At 30.4% G+C, this 19,218-nt stretch overlaps 2 protein-coding genes across 7 annotated transcripts; one reads left to right on the top strand and one right to left on the bottom strand.

The window, feature by feature from the left end:
• Window positions 1-922: 922 nt before the first annotated feature.
• LOC124842639 (putative WRKY transcription factor 12) lies at window positions 923-7,560 on the top strand. Its single transcript, XM_047319170.2, has 4 exons — window positions 923-1,444; window positions 1,567-1,643; window positions 2,103-2,264; window positions 7,119-7,560. The coding sequence occupies exons 1-4, from the start codon at window positions 1,193-1,195 to the stop codon at window positions 7,279-7,281; spliced, it is 654 nt and encodes a 217-aa protein (XP_047175126.1). The 5' UTR covers window positions 923-1,192; the 3' UTR covers window positions 7,282-7,560.
• Window positions 7,561-10,310: 2,750 nt separating this feature from the next.
• Window positions 10,311-15,717, bottom strand: LOC124842644 (uncharacterized). 6 transcript variants are annotated; one of them, XM_047319177.2, is made up of 10 exons: window positions 15,121-15,713; window positions 14,975-15,018; window positions 14,102-14,211; window positions 13,649-13,717; window positions 13,355-13,470; window positions 13,203-13,257; window positions 12,387-12,507; window positions 11,698-11,745; window positions 10,946-11,040; window positions 10,311-10,816 (listed from the first exon to the last, which is right to left on the bottom strand). In XM_047319177.2, the coding sequence occupies exons 2-10, from the start codon at window positions 15,000-15,002 to the stop codon at window positions 10,715-10,717; spliced, it is 744 nt and encodes a 247-aa protein (XP_047175133.1). In that variant the 5' UTR covers window positions 15,003-15,018; window positions 15,121-15,713; the 3' UTR covers window positions 10,311-10,714. The 6 variants fall into 6 exon arrangements, with proteins under 6 accessions (XP_047175133.1, XP_047175132.1, XP_087968222.1 ...); XM_047319176.2 differs by having other exon boundaries at window positions 14,975-15,042; XM_088112096.1 differs by lacking the exon at window positions 14,975-15,018 and having other exon boundaries at window positions 10,946-10,996; window positions 15,121-15,717.
• Window positions 15,718-19,218: the final 3,501 nt, after the last annotated feature.

A 19,218-nucleotide genomic window follows, 5' to 3' on the forward strand; every position in this document is an offset into this window, starting at 1 on the left:
GTTTCTTTTAATATAATTTGCAAGGGTAATTCGTGGTTGCCTATTGTGTCAATCATGTAATTGAAAGCTTAGATGGAGAGATGTTGCCGACCCAATTGACATTTGATAAAATTTAATCTTTCAGAATGACAAGATTTACCGAGAAGAGAGAATATGAGTAGAATTCAACAATGTTGGTCAGTTTTTTCTTCTACATTTTGTTAGAAAAAAAAAAGCACCTCATTAGAAATTTGCTCAAATAATTTTTACACGGAATAAATAGGAACGCATACGAATTAAATTAATTTATTCTCAATCATTCAACATTTAATTGAACTTTTTATTTTATTATCTAGGAAAATAAATTTAATCTGTTATTTTTATATATAATTGAATCGAGTGTGATTGATAAGAATATAAGGAGTGTGCATCTGATTCTGCGATTACATGAATGTCTTCAGGAAGGATTAAACAGTCATTTCATAAAGTGAAGTTTACAGAATAAACAATGAAAAATTTATTAATATATTCGGTTCTATGAAAATTCAGTTTAATTAATATTAATTAATGTGAAGAGTTTAAGGTGAGATGATTTTTTTTGTTATGTACAGATGAGCTATACAGAAGTAGAAAGATGAACTATATTGTAATAAAATAATGACAATATCTTAATTTGATAAATAAGTTTGTATAGAATACATTATGAAGAACCCAGACAAGTCTATATTTAAAGTCATGCGAAAAAGAAAAAATCCATTTAAATATTGTACAAGTTTTAACAAGGGTTTTGTTTGTTTTTTAATTCCTTAAAATATGAGATATATATGGACACAAGTTGAGGCGATTAAATAAGACAGGACATTGGTAATTCGATAATTGAGAGAGAGTCGCTTGAAAAACATTGTGGGACAATGCACGTGTATTCTAATAGAGAGTGTGAGAGTGTGTGTAAAAGAGTAGAATAGAATAGACTACCTTAAAGAAAAGGGAAGGAATAATAATTTCCATAGTAGCAGTTGACCAAGTACAAAACCCTTGTCCTGGCCCTGCTCAATTACCCTTAAATTTCTATGTTCTTTCCAATCACTGGGCATAAGATTTGAGGTATTATGCGAGAAGAAGAGGCATAGTTAGGTATATAGCTAGGAAGCAGACGAATCAAAACACCACTCAGTGAGTCAAATTCAAATTGGAAGCATTCCAAAAGTGGAATATGGAAGGAGAGAGAGCTGCTGCTACCAATTATGACCTTCAAGTTTCCTTCTCCAACACCCCACAACCCATACACGAATTGGGTTTTGTTCACTATGAAGAAAACCAGCTCCTTGGCTTCTTGTCACCCTCTTCACAATCTCAATCCTTAAACTCCGATGTAGTTGTTTCTTCTGCCACTACAACTGCTGCAACCATCGGATTCATGAATCACACTCAACTTCTCACCAAAACTTGGAATAACAACGACCAGGTGCTTATTCATTTTCTATTCTACTTTCCAAAATTCATTTCCTTAATTTCAATTAATACTCAATAAACTCGATCTTAGGGTATTATTTTCAGAAGGATTTTTCGCTTACGCTATTGTTTCAGGTCGAAACTCTGGATCCAAAGGCTGTCGATGAAGAAAACTGCACTGGAAACGCTAGTGAAGGAAACAACAACTCTTGGTATATATAACTATTTCTATATATTTATGTCCCTCTTTCCTCTCTTATCTTCCCTTTCTCTCTCTGTCTGTGTGCATGCACGTAGATATTTATTTATATATCCAGTTAAAGAGATATATTCTTTGTCTGAATTCAAGGTTTTAAAAGACAGTTCCAATTTTTTTCCCAACATCGAGATTTTTTGAGTTTTTGTGATAGTATTTTGCAAACAGTTTGGGACTGTGTGCCGCATTTACCCACAAGTTTTAGTTTATGCGATCACATTATATATTTATCTCTACAATTTTCTGCGACATCAAGAACTGAAACGAATCACAACCCTTCTGAATCCTTGACTTCACATGTTCTCTCTCAGACAGATCACTTGTCGATTTTCTTTAATTGTCTTTGTTTTTCTTTCAATTCGGGTATAAAGAATATTTCGAATGAAGTTAATTACGTTATATATTGTTGTGGTAGGTGGAGGAGCGCAGCTTCGGAGAAGAACAAGGTGAAAATAAGGAGGAAGCTAAGAGAACCAAGGTTTTGTTTTCAAACAAGAAGCGATGTAGATGTGCTTGATGATGGTTACAAATGGAGGAAATATGGCCAGAAAGTTGTCAAAAATAGCCTTCATCCGAGGTAATATTCAAATCTTCATTAATCATATATGCATTTTAATTATATATATTTGCTCAAGCCATGTATTTTCTTCAATTTTAATGACCATAATGAGTTATATATATATATATATATATATATTCACGTGAAAGTTCAATTTTTTCTAACTATGAAATGATTCATTGATATACGTTTGCAAAACTGAATTTAAAGCAGCAGTTGGTTTGGATAAAAGGAAGCCATAATAACTAGGATTTGAACTGAAGAATTCTTCTCAACCACCCAATCAAATGACATTCATTGAATATAATAATTACAAGATATTGAAAAATAAATAAATATAAAGTATGTGATATACTTTTGGTGTGTGAAAGTGTCTATGAACAGAAGTGTTTGTGGTTGAGTACACTGGCAATATCAGAGGCATTATACCCGGGGGAATGAAGGTAAAATGTCTTTTTCTGGGAAAAGTGTGTCGGTGGTGAATAATTTAAATCAAATCCTGATCACAAGTCACAACATTTATCGGCATCATTCATCTTAGACTTTTGTTTCTCAGAAACAAATGGATGCTACAAAGTCTGATGACAAAAGAAATACAGGGAATCTATCACCTATATATATATATAGAAGGAATCATTCATTATCATTTCTTTCAATATATATACCACATAAAATGCAGAAGAGAATAATGCATTGTTGATGCATATTAACTGAGCCCAGGCTAATCGAAAGGGAAGGGAGAAAATAGGTATATATATATATATAATCACTTGTAATATTTGGTGGGCTATTATTAGTGTTTTGACAGTAAGATGCACTATAGGGTCCCCTCTTTCGTACTCTATTTCAAAACCATCCATTTTGTCGTGGTATTTCTATGACAAAAGTTCTCTACATATTCATCCATCTCTGTAAAAGCTGTAGTTGAACTTAAAGTTTTTCCTCCTAACTCAATCATTTATCTATATAAGTTTTCCAAATCCAGTTCTTGCTTATGTTAAAATCTCATAAAAACTGTTACCATTTTAATTATATTTCTTTTCATCTATCTAAATAAACCTAATTACTCATGCATGGAGTTCATTACTTTAATTATACTATTACTTTAATTTAACTAATTCATCGGTTCCATGCACGGAGCTTAAATGGAGTAATAACACCATACAAAATTTGCACAACTGTATAATATTGTGAGAACATCTGAAGGTTCTTCTTTAAGAAAAAGTATCAGCAAACTAAGGTTTAGGACGGGTTTCGGATTATCGTTTATTTTTTATTTTTTACTGAATTGATACAATTTAAGTTTTATATATGTGGCAATAAAGTTTTAATTAGACACTCACAATTGACATATATAGGACAAAAAAGTTGATAAAGCACAATAAATCTATTTTTGAGCTACATTATGATGAAAGGTTTTACATAAATTTGATCTTGAATGAGAAAAGGGGGAAAATAGTTATTGGCATGTGTCTCAAAGCTACTACAACAGATAAAAAGCTAAGAGTTGAATAAGTTAGCTGTGCATGAACCAGTTATTGTGTGCTGGACTAGTTGAAACATATAATGGGATCTTTCTAAAATGTTGACAACATTGGAGACATGCTACAGGATCTGATGATAAGCAAATCGATCATGCATGCATTAATTAAACAAGCTTTATTAATCTAGGTTATTTAACAAGCTAGTGTTCAAACAGTAAATTTTTTGTTTTTCAAACACTGTCATTGCCTTACATATCTGTAACTAGTAATTTGACTCAAAAGATAAACTTTTTTTTTTGTGTATTGCGTGCATGGGAAGAAACAGTGAGAATATTTTTACTGAAAAGGTACTTTGTGAATGGAAATGGTCAAAGTTTCATCTATGTAAATCCAATATCCTTAAACTAAAAAGCAAGATATCATATACATATATCATCGTCACAAGATTGCACTTAAAGATATGTACTTATAAGTGCAATTAGGAGAGTGGAAAGAGCTGAAATGACTTCAGGAATGAAGGTTCATGGAACTGGAATTAGCAGAAATAGGTTTTATAATAGGATGATGGGACATGACAGTAATGTATATTGTTTAAAAAACAATTATTAACATCATAAAGTGATGCAGTACCAACCTTTATGATAGCCATTTTTAAAATAAAATAAAATAGAGGAATTATACCGGTGTGGAAACAATAGTTTGTTTCTCGACAAAGGAACTATATGCATATATAACTTAATACATATCAGTGATCAATTCTTATATTTTAAGTGACAGGTTTAACAAATCATAGGAATTTATGTTGTTTATCCCTTAGAAAAATATTAAATAAAACTTTATCATCATATTACAAGTTGATTCTTTTAATAATAAAAAAAGGTATATATTATGAGATTGGCAAATAGTTTAGAGTTTTATGTTTTTTTTTCATATATATTATTTGGGTTAGAATAATATTTAATACGTTTTGATGATTTTTTTTAATTTTTATTTCGGTATACATAAGAAGCATAAGTTGGTACACATGCATTTTTTAGTAAAATTTCCAATTTAAATTAATTGGATGATATTATGTGAAACCAACAAGATTTATTATCATTTTCAGCAACCGATGTTTTCTATGTTTCTTTATTATTAGTTTAGCCATTCAAATTTTACGCTGACATTTGGAAATTGGAAAATTTTCTCTCTGCTTATTATAGTTCGAACATTGAACAAACACGGAATGTAAAGAACAAGGAAAAAAATTAAATTAAATTCTTATGAAGGGACACAGCTTGACTTCATTACTGATTCATCATTAATTTGCTGTATATGTATGCGAACTGCGAACTTACTCTTAAAAGAAATATAATTATAAAAATTAAATAGAAAAAGTAGAATATATTTAAAACATAATATGATTTTCTTTTTTAAGTTTGAATTTTTATTGAGAGGATTACGCATTTTTAATGCCATGCTTTTGAACATAAATATCTAAGAAGTACATCTAAAAAACTAAATAATCATACCAAATCTTACTTTATATCTTTTAATTGCATTAAGAAATTATATAAATATCTGCCACCCTTATTTCTCACTTGTAGATAGGATAGAAACATGAATGATATGTCAAGAAACTTAAATTTTTCTAATTTTAAATTATATAAAATTTAAAGTTTATACATTTTCAGTATTATGTTTTCTCTGACCAATTATCTATATAACGTATTATTAATGACTTTTAGAATAGATTTTACAAGAATTAATATTTTTTACCATAAGCAACCTATAATTAGCTATATAACATATTAGATGATGGTGTGAAGTTACATATATATATTAATGTATTTTCATTAAATCCGTTTACATGTTTCTTAAATTTATTATCTTATATAATATGATCGTAAGGCCAATCAACTAGTTCTTTTATAAAGACTTCAATTTTTTTTTTAAAAATACATAACTATTATATACTTGTTTTCCAATTTAATTAAATACTTGTTTAAAAAGTCTATAATTATTACTTGTTTTACGAATATGATATTGACAGGCCACCTAACCTTATTTGTATAAGAGAAAATTAAATAGGGATTCCTTAAACAAAATAAGAAGAATGTCGCATTTGATATACCCTAAGGTTTTGTGTAGTCATTTATTTGAGGTTAAAAGTTTCACTTAGTGTGGTTTAAATGCCTTATTCTTATTGGTAGGATTCAAATGTATCATTAAGAGTTTATTTTTTCAAAAAACTAAATACTTTAACTAATTATAAAAACATTTAATTTTTGTACCTTTGAAACATATTTAATATAAATTTATTTATTTTCTTTCCTATCTATTAAAAAGATTATTTATATCATGAAAAATATTTGTTAGGGAATAAAAAAATTAGGCATTATGAACAATCAAAATGTTAATAATAATATGCACTTTTTATACTATCAATAACATATTATTGCGTACGATAATTCTGTTAATTTTTCATTAATTTCTTTTGTCACATGCATAGTATATTTAACTAATATTAAGCACACAATAACCTTGTCTTTATACCTATACTTTATATAAAAGTTTTGAAAGACGACATGATTCATGAATGAATCTGATAAAGGGTTAGTAGAATCTATCTTAGATGTATTATAATGACAAAAAATTGGTGTTTCGTAAAAATCACAACTCTAATTAATGTCAACATTACTGTCTTAAAGCAATTTCATTGTTAAGTAACTCTGTAATGGCACACTAAGACACCATCCATGTAAAAAAGAATGATTGCCAAGTTTTAAAGAAAGCACAACATATAACACTAACCAATCATAGAATATATATATATATATATATATATATATATATATATATATATATATATATATATATATATATATATATAGAGTTTATACAATGTTGTTTTTTTTAAGTTCTTTAAAAAAAAAAACTATGACAATAAACATATGATTTCAAGCATATAATCAAACTCTACTTCTAAGCAAACCCTAGTGGGCAGAGGTAAGACTGGTTTAATTGTTAGAAAAAACTTAAATGGTTAGTTTTTTATTTTTTGTATTATTAAAATCAGAATTCAGTATGATCTTAGTAGAGGTTTACAAAAGTTAACCTAACTTGCACAAACAAAACATCAAGAGTTGAAAAATAGCACCAAAACCAAAAGTACTCTTACAAATTTCATCCAAATTTTTATCCTTTATTATATAGTTCTCTGCTAAGAATAACCTTTCTGATGATAAATGTAATGAACACAGACCAGCTACAACTATTGTAAGCAGTTTCTGTCATGCACGTCAAGAATTTACAGTCTTTCATTGAACTAGGATGATGACAAAAAAAAATTAAATATATCTTTGGAGTTTCTGAGGTATTTGTTTCAACATTGTTTTGGATGTTGCAGAAGTTATTACCGTTGCACCCACAACAACTGCAGGGTGAAGAAAAGAGTTGAACGACTCTCAGAGGATTGTCGTATGGTGATAACCACTTACGAAGGAAGACACAATCACTCTCCTTGCGAGGACTCAAATTCATCGGAGCATGAATGCTTTACCTCTTTCTAGGTCAATGTTGGTCGTTAGGTTATAATCATCTACGTGTATTTATCAACTTAATTAAGCAACTTTGATTGATACGTATGTTGTCATGTACTTGTCACAGAGTTCAACGTTCTTCAAAGTTGAAACCTCTGTATATGTATACTTATTACAACTTTCCTTACATTTCTTTCTCCTTATTTTTCCTGTTTGGAGGGAACCATTACCCCCATAAAAGATATTGTTTGGTTCATATTTACGGAACATTTTTTTGTCAATATATACATAGATTTTTTATTATCATTACTCTTTACTTAGGTAAGACAAATGTATATAGGTGTAGGGATGTCATGAACTTTCACTGTGTATAAGATATCTTGATTTTTGCAGTACCGGTACATTGACTGTTATCATTTAATTCATGGTAAAAAAATATTTACACTAATGAATAAAAAACATACGAGGATTGTACATGCATTACGTAAAGATCATAACAAAATTGCAGATTTCTGGCCAATTTAGCTCATTCTCACTTGTTAGATCTACGTTTCTCAGAACTACCTCCTCTCCATTGAGAATATTCAGAAAAAATGTTGTTGTTTTATGCACAAATTTGGGCTTTACCCCAACTTTTGGGAACTTAAATTCTGGTGGCTAAAGTGGTTGAGTTGGTCTCATGCGTCAATTTGTTCAACCAAGAAAAATCAGTCACGCATAACCGTCAATGCTCTGTGGATAGGAAAATCCACTTTTGAGGATATTTAAATATGTTAAATTTGAATTAATGTATTTTAAATATTGTTTCATTTCTAAGAAATATTTATTTGGATAAATTAATTTAAATTTATTAAATTTGGATTTTCTAATTTGAATAAAGTATTTCAATTAGTACTCAATACCAAAAATTATTTTATTATCAAACAATTCAAATCAATGTCTGAGTGAAAATTTTCTTAATCAACATTTTCAAATAAAAAATAAATGCAAAGAATAACATTTGTATTGATGATAAAAAAATAGATATTTTTAATCGACTCTCTATTAAATTGTTATGGTTTATTAAATATTAGAAAAATATATATTTTTTAATTAAGTTCATGTTATTTAACTTTTTTTTTATAACTGGATAACATGGATGTTATCTTGTATTATCATCTTCTTTAATATGTTATTTTGTTGCAACATACTTTAATGTAACATTTGCTTTGAGACTGATTACAAAAGAGTCATGGAAATAAATTTTAGAATAAAATGATAAAATTGTAAAATTATAGAATTACAAAGTTATTAATTGCAAAATTATATAATTTTACATTTGAAGACAAACAAATTAAATTGAAGAGAACAAAATAGCATGATACAAAATTGATATTTATAATAAGAGCACTTTCAAGACAATGAGCTCCAAGATGAAAAATTCTTCACAATAGAATGAGAAGCTATTGTTTTAGAATTTTTAAAATGAGAAATTGAGAAGATATAATAATAATGAGGTATGAATTGTATATATAAAAAATTGTGACATCACCTTTAACTTAAATCTTAATATTTATTGTTTTAGGTTGAAGATAATATTATTTTATAAGGTTAAATATGTTTTTGTTTCTTTAACTTTCATTGAAAATTAGAATTAGTTTCTCTTCAAAGATTTAATCTAATTTAGTCTTTTAATTTTAAAAATGTGTGAATTTAGTCTTTTTAATCAAATTTTGTTAAATTTATTTGATATTTCAAACCTATTTCATGATAATATTTGAGTTGTTTACACTGTTTGACACATTTTTTTTAATGTTAGTTGAGAAATATATTTGAAATCTCAAATAAACTTAAAAAAATGTGGTTAAAATGACTAAATCATGTAATTATAAACCGATGGACTAAATTAGTCTAAAATTTTAAAGAGAAAATAAATTAATTTTTAGTAAAAAGTAAAATACCAAAAACATTGATAATGTCTATCTTATCAAAAAGTATAATGTAAAACCTTAATTCACACTTAAAGAAATTGTTAGAAATCTCTATAAAGATATAAATAGTAGTATTACAGTCAATGATTTGTGTGGTTAACTATCCCATTACGCTAAAAACTCAACAACAAATAGGACCAAAGGAATACTGTTTAGATAAATGGATGGGATAATAATGTATTATAATGGTAAAAAATCATTATAAAATTCAAGTAACTTGAGGAAAACAAACCCTTAATAATCTAAATATAAATTGAAAGTATTATATTGACTCGAAAAAAAAGCTTGAGTATCAAAGAAGAAGAAAAAATCCAATAACGCATAATGTTGAAGTTTTGGATGAATGGTGTCATACTATCTTGTACGGACAACTCATATCTCTCATTCACAGTGAATCTTCTTACTTTATCCCCCACAAAAACCCCAACAGCTACGCCTCCATTTTTATAGGACAATGGCCAACGCTGCACCCTTACTTCAATAGATAAAGATAGAGGTATTTGTGTAACAAAACTTACTTTTTCAAATCACATACCTAACGTTGTCAACCATTAGATATTCTTTTGTAAGTCCCAAGAAGTTCAGTGTAAATTGCACAAATAATTTTTTTCTCTCTTTCCTCATTTACAAAGGTTAATCGATTATAGAAAAAGATGCTACATAGTAATTAAAGTGCGTGGATAAACAGTACACGACAAGGCATGGATGATTTCAGCCTCATTTTATAATTAATTTTCTTTATTTTGCAAAAAATTAGAATTAGAAGAGAAAAAAAATAGAGCACCGGTCTAATATTATGTGGGTTGGTCTAGTTTTATTAAGAAACTAAATTGCCCACTTAATCAACTAACCCGAGTCATTAAATATCATCCCACGAGTCTAAATTTAGATACATAACTCACTCGGCTGGTTTATATTTGCAGTATCTTCATCACGAGTCCAAGTAGCTCCGCACAGCTCGAACAGATCTTACCATCAGTTGATTCTTTCGACATCACCAACCAGAATAAGACCATGAAAAACCGCTTCCCATACTAAGATTAAAACAATATGCACACAATAGAAACAGGGTACTTTTGGCCAATCAACTCAGACAACAATATGCAGTATATTAATTCCTCAACAAACATTGCCCAGGCAGAATCTATCTACCGAGGTACTCCTGCCTGAATTACAATACTGCAAACTATATTTTCCAATTAATGGACACTGATGAAATATATAGGCAAACCACAATTCATTACAAGCAAACCTACATTTCATACTCTCCTTACAGTTTGTTTGTCCCACCCACAATATCTTCCTCCCACTAGATTAAAATCTTACCTGCTGCCTCTAGAACCTCGATGATATCATACTTAGGCTCGCCTCACTCTTGCTCAGATGTTAGAAGGTTAAATGCCGAATTGGAAGGAAAGAAAATTATAAGAGTAGCATCACATCAAGTACAACCTTCTGTCTAAAACTAGTAGACTCCAAGTAAGCACTGATAACTATCGTGTGAGAAGTTTGTATGAAGGAATATCTTCGAGCCGCATTATGTCATCAAGCAAAAGCTCTTTCTCCAGCTGACGTCGTGTAGATTTCATTACTGTCTGTTATAACACAAGTAACATGTTGATAATCACTTACAACCCAAACAAACATACATACTTCAGTTAAATTTGCTAGTTCCATATATTTCCTTATCTATGAAGAATAATATCATGATCAGGAATACATACATTAAAATCCATGTATGACGCACGCATAGAAAGCCATTGTTGATCCATCATCTTGAATGTAATGCAATAGAGAAGATCAAAAGCTGATTCATTTTCTGTTAGACAAGCATAAAAATTAATTTACTAAATTTTAAGAACGAAACTAACATAAAAAGAAGACCACCACTATCAAGTAAAAACTACAAACACAAGTATTTTTCCCAAGCAATGCCATTTTGCAGGAAAGATTTTTCATGAACCTATCACAAATTATGAAGCACCATTTGTGTGGGAGAAAAAAGTTAGAAAAGAAAAGTGAGAGGTAGTGGAAGAAACATGTTCCTTAAAAAATGCCTTCATAAATCAAAACAAATGTATCAAGATTTTGTTTGGATGAGCTTTTCCATAAACCCTTCTAAGAAAGAAAAACAAAAATTTAAACTTGAAGCATGATAAAAACGAATTAACTGCTCCTTAAGTTTTAAGTTACTCATAAGTTAAAATAAAAATTTAAAGTAGTGCTGTTATGAGAAAGTTTCTATAAAATAACTAAGCATAAGATAGCTTAAGAAGGAACTAATTTCAATTTTCCTTTTTCTTTTCCTTTTTATTTTCTGGGAGTTTGTGAAGAAGTTCTTCGAAACAGGCCCAAATACTTTTGTAACATTTAGCATTTTATTATTCTTAAGCTCCCACCTTCCTGCTTCCGATGTAAACTGAAAAAAAATTACAAATAAAATTTAATGATTAACGAGAGCAAAAATAAAGACTACCTGCAATAAATTTTAGGAAAGTTGCTCCTACCAGGGTCCGAGGTTTGACTGTCAAGTAAAACAAAAATTACATTAGTAACAGAAAACCTAATAATCAAACTTAATTAATTACTTGTGAAAAACATATGCAACAGTCTGCATTAAGAAACATGCAGTTTCGTGATATCCCGCATCAGAAAATACAATTAAAATATTATAATCGATAAAAATCCATATTCGCATGTCCAAAACAATTTATTTAAATCCAAGGACATGGAGATATACCTTTTAACTTGAAGAACAATTTTAAATACCATGCAAAAAACTGAATGAAAATGTTTTAAAGTACAGAGTGGATGTATAAAGGCTGGCCTGTCATTTACCAACTTCTTCCATTCTTTCAAATAAAGTAAAAGCATTATGCTCCCGGGATAAGGAGAAAGGCCAAAAGACACATCGAATCTAATCCCTCATAACTACAATGTGGCACTGGCCATTACTCAGATAATGATCAGTGGAAACTAGTCATACTGAAGTATGCAAGAATAATTGGTAAAATATCCTAAGCAATTTATAACAGCATAACATTCAGAGGATTAAAACACAAGACTAGAATGCGAAACTAATATGCCCACTATACGTATAGGCATCCCTTTTTCATCGTTTTATACATGAAGTATGCTGAGACTAGTAAGCTACAGTAAAACAACCTGCTTCAAGATCAAGCATCTGAATAAGCATGAATGTGATGTTAACACCAGCAACAGCAAATGGGTATTCCCACACTGATCGATCTCCTTCCTGCTTCCGTAAAAGATCTTGAAAGGATTTCTACAAAAAAAAAAAAGTGTTCAAGTTTTATGATAGTTATATGAATAGCAGATATTGCTAAAACTCAAGGTTGCTGCGAAAGTGTTTGAAGGAGTGCACCAAGACTAGATTAACATGGACAAACCCAGTGGGAATAAGAGTATAAAAGAATCTGATACATAATATTCCTAAAGCAAAAATTGGGAATCATTCATAACAAATGAAACTTGTAGTTTATGCTTATTCATCACCAAGAAAGTAATATATGCAAGAAGCCAGGGATTAGTGCATAAAAAAGAGGATACCATATTTTAGAAAATTATCAGCAAATATTCTCTGCGTTTAAGGTATATATTATCACAATTCAAAAAATGTATTAAGTTACGGGTACAGATTTTTAACATCTAGCAAACAGTGAATAACGAAAAAAAATATTCAGTGAAGTTCCGTGGCTTTATATTTTACAAAGAGGCTGGTGTACTTTGACAAAGAGAGACCATTGCAAAAGAAAAACAAAATCAATTAATTTCAATGCCATTCTCTTCTCATTTATAATTCAACTAAACCAATAAATGTTACACTTATATGTCAAAGATAAAGCAAAAGAATAAATCACTACGGCCAAAATATGACCTTAAATATTTTTTACAATACCAAAATGTGTGTAAAAAAAAGAAAAAAAAGACCTTATAAAAAAGAACAGAATGGGATCATACCGGGAAATTCCTAGCAAAAAACAATAAATTCTCCAATGATATGAAACCACCGCCCCTACCAAAATATACACAAACAGAAACTATTAGAAACAAGTAGATAAAGTGATGACAGTTTATGGCATTGAGATAAAAACAAGAGGAATAATATCTACCTAAAATCAGTTGATGGATCCTTCCCTTGCCAGCCCATGTCCTTCCACTGCTCTGAGATCAGGCCACGGAGTTCTTCTTCAGGAAATGCAACACTCCATAAAGCTCTTAGAGCATCCTACGAGAAAGCATAAAAAAAATCTAAATTATATTAAGAGATAAAAGGTTGAACACATGGTAAGGCATCAGAAGCACATAAAGTTATGTGCAGGTGGCTTAAAGTCTTTGATGAACTTCATACATAGTCATTACCACATCACTCACCGTGACATGAACAATATCAATAGAAGAGATACCTGGTGCTCAGGAATAGAACTATCGTATGGAATGTCAATGCGACTCTGTAACCTCAGCAAGCACTCCTCCTGAGAATTCAAGATACAGCACTGAGAATTTGTCATCCATAATTATAAACAATATTTAATAGAAAAAAGAAGCATAGAGTGGTATATTATTTTCATCTCAGAAGGTATAAATCACAAGCAAACATTTGTTATTTGGTAAAATGGAAGATGTTCCAATACAAATTTTTGCTCAATATGTTTCTATGAAGAAAAGGCTATGCTTGCTGTTGTAAGTAGTTTAGAAGAAGCTTATCTCATTAAAAGACGAGTATGATGAAGCATCTCATCAACAAAGTCACATTATAAAATTCCATTTATTTATTGCAGTGCCCAAGAGAAAAGTTAACATAATTACTGAACGGTATTAAATTACTGCTTCAGCTACTAAGTCACAAAAACCATTACCTGGGCTGATGTTAAATCAAAAGAGGGTCGAGCATCACTTTCTCTTCTCTGTGCGCAGACACAGGACAAACCTCTGCCAAGCCACGCTGTTGATCCTGTCACAAACTCAGCTGTAACAAAATAAAACTGCCCATAAATGTAGATTGAGCTTCGAATTTTTGAGTCGCAAATTTATAGCCATTTGACTGACAGAAATCAATCATGTGTTATGAGTAACTAACTATCCTTAGCAGTACAACACAATTTGTAATCAGCCCAGTTTCTAAAACCACACAACTTATTCTAACCACAAAAAAAAAAGTTTATTTCTTCCCTGTTCTGTCACTTTTCCAACCAACGTATCACTTTATAAATATTTTGTTTTCTATAGCTCGTATTAATGCCAAAGCTTAGGACAAGGGAAACGGACAAAGCCAAGCAACCAAATATAACCACAGCGAAGAGTGGGCTTTGCTTTAATCATTATGCTAGCCACTTGCATAGTTTTAATCATACTGCCACCCACCAGCTTGCTTTATTCACCATTCCCCGCTATTTCTGCACCTAAACAGTTGAACTCAGCTTCACACCAGATGAAAAGAGATACAACAGTATCTACACTTTCCAGTATACATAAACAAGCAATAACGCATTTCACGAATGCTAGATCTACGAGATAATCCCATCACGGATAGAATCTATAAATTAAGCACAGTAAACAGGTTTTAAAGCTAAGATTAACTAACAGTAACACCCTCCATAGTAAACTGAGCTAGTTCCATAGAGATCTATATCAAGCTCAACTCAGTCTCAAACCAATAAAAAAAAATAATAATAATAATAATTAAACAGTAGTAGTAGCTGCAGGAATTACGAATTCAGTAATTCACCCACCAATGCAATTTTGAATATCCGCAAACATCACGCAAGTGAAAAACCTGAGTTCAATCTCGATTCAAAGACTATTGCGAGAGTGAGCCAGAGTAATTAAAAAAAGGAATCAAACGTTGAAAATTACGAAAATCACGAGAGAAGTTTACCAGAAGTTGAATGGCACGCGCTGCCTCGATCAAGACCCTGCGAAATCCTCCTCACAGCTACGAAGGAACCGCCTCGATCGTCCATTCCTCTCACCTCCCAGTCTTCTTATCCCCGTTACTGCAGCAACGGCATAGTCATCGAGAAAACGCTCCGTTTCCCGGAAACCCCCACTTTCCCGGAAAATTGCGCAGTGCAGAATTCCGTTCGGGGTGGAAATTCCAGGGAGCTGAAATGCGGGAGCGTGGACAGAGCAATAAGCAATTGGAGGGCTCGCGGAAGATCGAAACAGTGGTTGCGGCTGGGGATTTTCCCGGGAAACAAACGAAAAAGGAAAGAGAAGAAAGTGAGGGGAAGTGGAAAGTGTGAAAGAAAGAGAAAAGAATCTTCAAGAGAAGATAGAAGAGTTGTGGCTATGGAGAAAGGGGTTTCTGCAAGATCTGAGAGCCCAGAAGAGAATAGAGTTACGATACTGAGACACAAGAGAAGAGAAAATCAGTTCAGTTGTTTTGTTTGTTTTCTCTTCTCTCTGTGTAAAACGCACGTTTAACGCTTCCTTCCTTCTCCCTCTCCAGATTGGGAAGACACAACTGCATTGCACTCTCTCTTTTACATATGCCGCTTTTTATTTTATTTATTTTATTATTTTCGTGTACTACTTTTATTAAAAAAAAGAAAGGATTATACTCTAAAATGAGTGAATAATATTAGGAAAATACTCTTTAAAATTAGGTGCAGAAGAAGTGCGTTTCAAATGTAATTTTATCCGTTGCAACTTTTGTGACAGATACGATTTCAAAGACACTCATAATATATTTCCAACATGAAACTGCGAGTTGAAAGTCTGATCTCACTCACATCCATGACCATCACGTGAAGTGAGTTAAATGGATTAATGATTAATTAAATTATATATTTTTCTATTGTTTTTTTGTTTTTTTAAATAGAATACTGGGTTTGCATGCAAGTGGCAGTTTGTTCTTCAAACAAACTAATTGAACGTAAGTTAGCAAATAATATATAAATAAACCATAAGCTAACTTAACCTAATCCAATTAATTAAGTTTTCTTTTGGTCGTAATTAGTTTGGTTTGGAGGGTACTTAAACCACTCCTACATTAATCACAAAAAGCTCATTGGGTCACGTCAATTTATCAAACTAAACTTTTTATTACTTCTAAAAGAAAATCACGTGGGTACGCCAGGTTTAATGAATCCCCCAGTTTGAGAATTTAAAAATAATGATAGGAGAAACATTAACACGAATCATTCTTTTTCTTTTTTTTCTCTTGAATTGAATTATATTTCCTCTAAATTTTGATAGACAAGAAGAAAACATAAACATAAACATTATGAACTTTATTCATTTGTTTAATAATGTGGGAGAAAAAGTAACTTCGTTGTATAGTTATTTTCTCTGTCTTTCGGACACATACTCTCTTGTTTTCATTCATTCAACCAATAGAAGAACACAAAACATACACAGTCTTAGGTTCGTTTGATTGAGTTTTTGCTTTCAACAAAACTTTCAGAAACGTAAAATTTATCTATATATGTATTTATTGTATGGAAAAACTTACATATATATACTACACTATTTATTAGGTACATAATTTTGTGTTGAAGCATGCTATTTAATTGACAGATTTTTCACATAAATAATTTATAAACTTTGTATTATTATAATATAAAAGCCCCTAATACAGTATTGATAACAGTCAAAATCATTTAATATATACGTTTTAAATAAATAGAAACAGTTCTTCTACCTTTTATAATTTTTCACCCAAATAATTAATATAGTTTATAGATATATAATTCGAATTGGTATGATTAAGAAGCTGAACACACCCAAGTAGTTGATATACTAAATTCAATGTGAAAAGTGTTGTCACACGATCCAAGTTCAAGTCATTAGTTATTTTAATTTAAAATTCTTACAAGTTCTGTTGTTACATAATCTTGGAAGATTAACATTGAATATTTACAAAATTAAGGCGGAATGGGAATTCGGTCCCTCAATAATTTTATGTTTTCAATGTTAAAAATCATAAATCTAACACAATTATTTCTTATAGATATTAAGGCCAAGTATAAGATGAATATGATTTACTGCCATTCATGAGTTAAAAACAGAAGAGTTAATTAAAGAGGTTATAGAAAAATTAGTTTTTGAAATTCGTATAAATAAATAGATATCTTAAAAATATTTTTTTTTCCTATTGAGAATGGTTATATAATTCAATTAAAACAAGAAATGTAAGTAATTTTCTGTGACGAGTATATAATATTTACATTTTCTGTTTATTTATCTTGCCTGACATAATACACTGATAATTTTACGAAAAAAAAACATTAAACATTTTAGAAGCCAAACAAATGTAAAGATGTGGTCAAAGTTTCCACCAAGTCATGAAAATTTGAAATTTGCACGACATCTATTTCAAAAGCTTAAAAGCTAGAAAAGTTATAATATTACCCAAATTCATTTCTTCTTGAACGTGCTAAAACTTGGTGAGAACATTAGACAGCATCATGTGTGTGTGTAAAGCTGGGGTCGACCATAGTGCTCTCCTAGTTTTTGAAAACAGAAGTCACATTCACATGGGATGTTGCCAAACATGGCCCGGCCATGATGGAAGCTCGTTTGAAAAGGTGTCTTCAAAACTTTCACCACCAACACTATAGCTATATATATATATATATATATATATATATATATATATATATATATATATATATATATATATATATATATATATATATATTCTATATGTATTAATTCAAACTATTATATATACTCAATTTTACATGCTAAACTCAAATAAAAACCAATGCACACGCCCTAAGGATTCTTCATTATCATGCAATATCAAAACCAGTAATTTACACAATCTCTTTCTGTATATTAATTAGACACAAATGGTTGACTCGATTAGATTCCATTTTTTGATATATTGAACTTTAAGTACAAAGACATCGAGAAATCATTGTCCGTTTCAAGATAGATTTCTCAGAATCCATGGATAGCTATCAGCAAAAGTAGACTTTAAGAGAATATTAGAGGAATTATTGTTTCCTTATTACAAAGTTTCTTCTCTTCATATATACGTGCCTTTAGATTCGACAATAATCGTTGTTCCTGTTCTTATAAAGTTGTTATTCTTTACGAGTGTTTTCCTGAAATTAACGTTGTTGACGTGGATGAAGGTTTTGTTTAACAATTTTACGCCAAGAAATTAGAAATGGGTGTGCGTATTTTAAGAGGTTGGTCCAGGCGCATGCATTTTCCAAGCCTCCGAAAAAGTTGTAGCCACTTTACGTGCGGGCGAATTTAACACGCAAGTACTCACTTTTTTTGGTTGCTTCACTTTTCCAAGACTAACCAGCATGCATGCTCTATCAATCTTTTCTGGTTTCTTTCATGTTATCATCTTCCTAAACAAAAAGTTTATGATTAATTAATCCATATTTAAGTAATTAACTCTTATATACTATTTCACGTTTTAGACTCTTTAGTTATGAACATTAATCAAAGAGATGGGACCCATTGACACAATACAGTCACATGAATAAAAATAATAATAATAGAGACTTTCTCACAGTATTTTATTTTAACTAATAACATAATATTTAATGGTTTAACACATGGTGTGAAATGATCTCATTCCTTGTTTGAATAATCACAAATATGATGTTATCGTCACACGATCGACCAAAGTAAGGTAAATGATATTATGAAATCATATGTTTCCATTTTTGTATTCAAAGGTTTACGCCATTTTCAGAGTTTATTCGTCAACCCGAATCACAGATTCTTAATAGTTTAGCAATCGGGTTTGCTTTTTATTTCAAAATATGTTCGTGGTCTAGATTTCTCAACCAAAAGGAAAAGGGTACTGATTTTGTTTTGGATGCTTGCATTGCAGTCTACGTGAACACATTTTTCTTGCTCCATACTCGTATGTCGTATTATAATTGCTAGTGTGGCAAAGTATAACATAGGCCTGCACCACCTAAGTTAGAAAGTTGGAATTTTCTTTTTTGAAATATATAATAAAATTGGGATAATTATTTGAGAGATGAATTTTGTGAAATTT

This window comes from Vigna umbellata, chromosome 4 (genome assembly GCF_029865625.1).
Source record: "Vigna umbellata cultivar VRB3 chromosome 4, Vumbellata_1.0, whole genome shotgun sequence".
NCBI lineage: Eukaryota > Viridiplantae > Streptophyta > Magnoliopsida > Fabales > Fabaceae > Vigna > Vigna umbellata.

What these genes read in the sequence shown, in the direction of transcription:
- LOC124842639 (XM_047319170.2), top strand. Translation starts at nt 1,193, where the DNA reads ATGGAAGGAGAGAGAGCTGCTGCTACCAATTATGACCTTCAAGTTTCC. An exon ending in CTTGGAATAACAACGACCAG is followed by an intron (nt 1,445 to 1,566) that starts GTGCTTATTCAT and finishes CTATTGTTTCAG; the next exon opens with GTCGAAACTCTGGATCCAAA. An exon ending in GAAGGAAACAACAACTCTTG is followed by an intron (nt 1,644 to 2,102) that starts GTATATATAACT and finishes TTGTTGTGGTAG; the next exon opens with GTGGAGGAGCGCAGCTTCGG.
- LOC124842644 (XM_047319174.2), bottom strand. Translation starts at nt 15,205, where the DNA reads ATGGACGATCGAGGCGGTTCCTTCGTAGCTGTGAGGAGGATTTCGCAG. An exon ending in GTTCTATTCCTGAGCACCAG is followed by an intron (nt 13,471 to 13,648) that starts GTATCTCTTCTA and finishes GCTTTCTCGTAG; the next exon opens with GATGCTCTAAGAGCTTTATG. An exon ending in GATCCATCAACTGATTTTAG is followed by an intron (nt 13,258 to 13,354) that starts GTAGATATTATT and finishes ATATTTTGGTAG; the next exon opens with GGGCGGTGGTTTCATATCAT.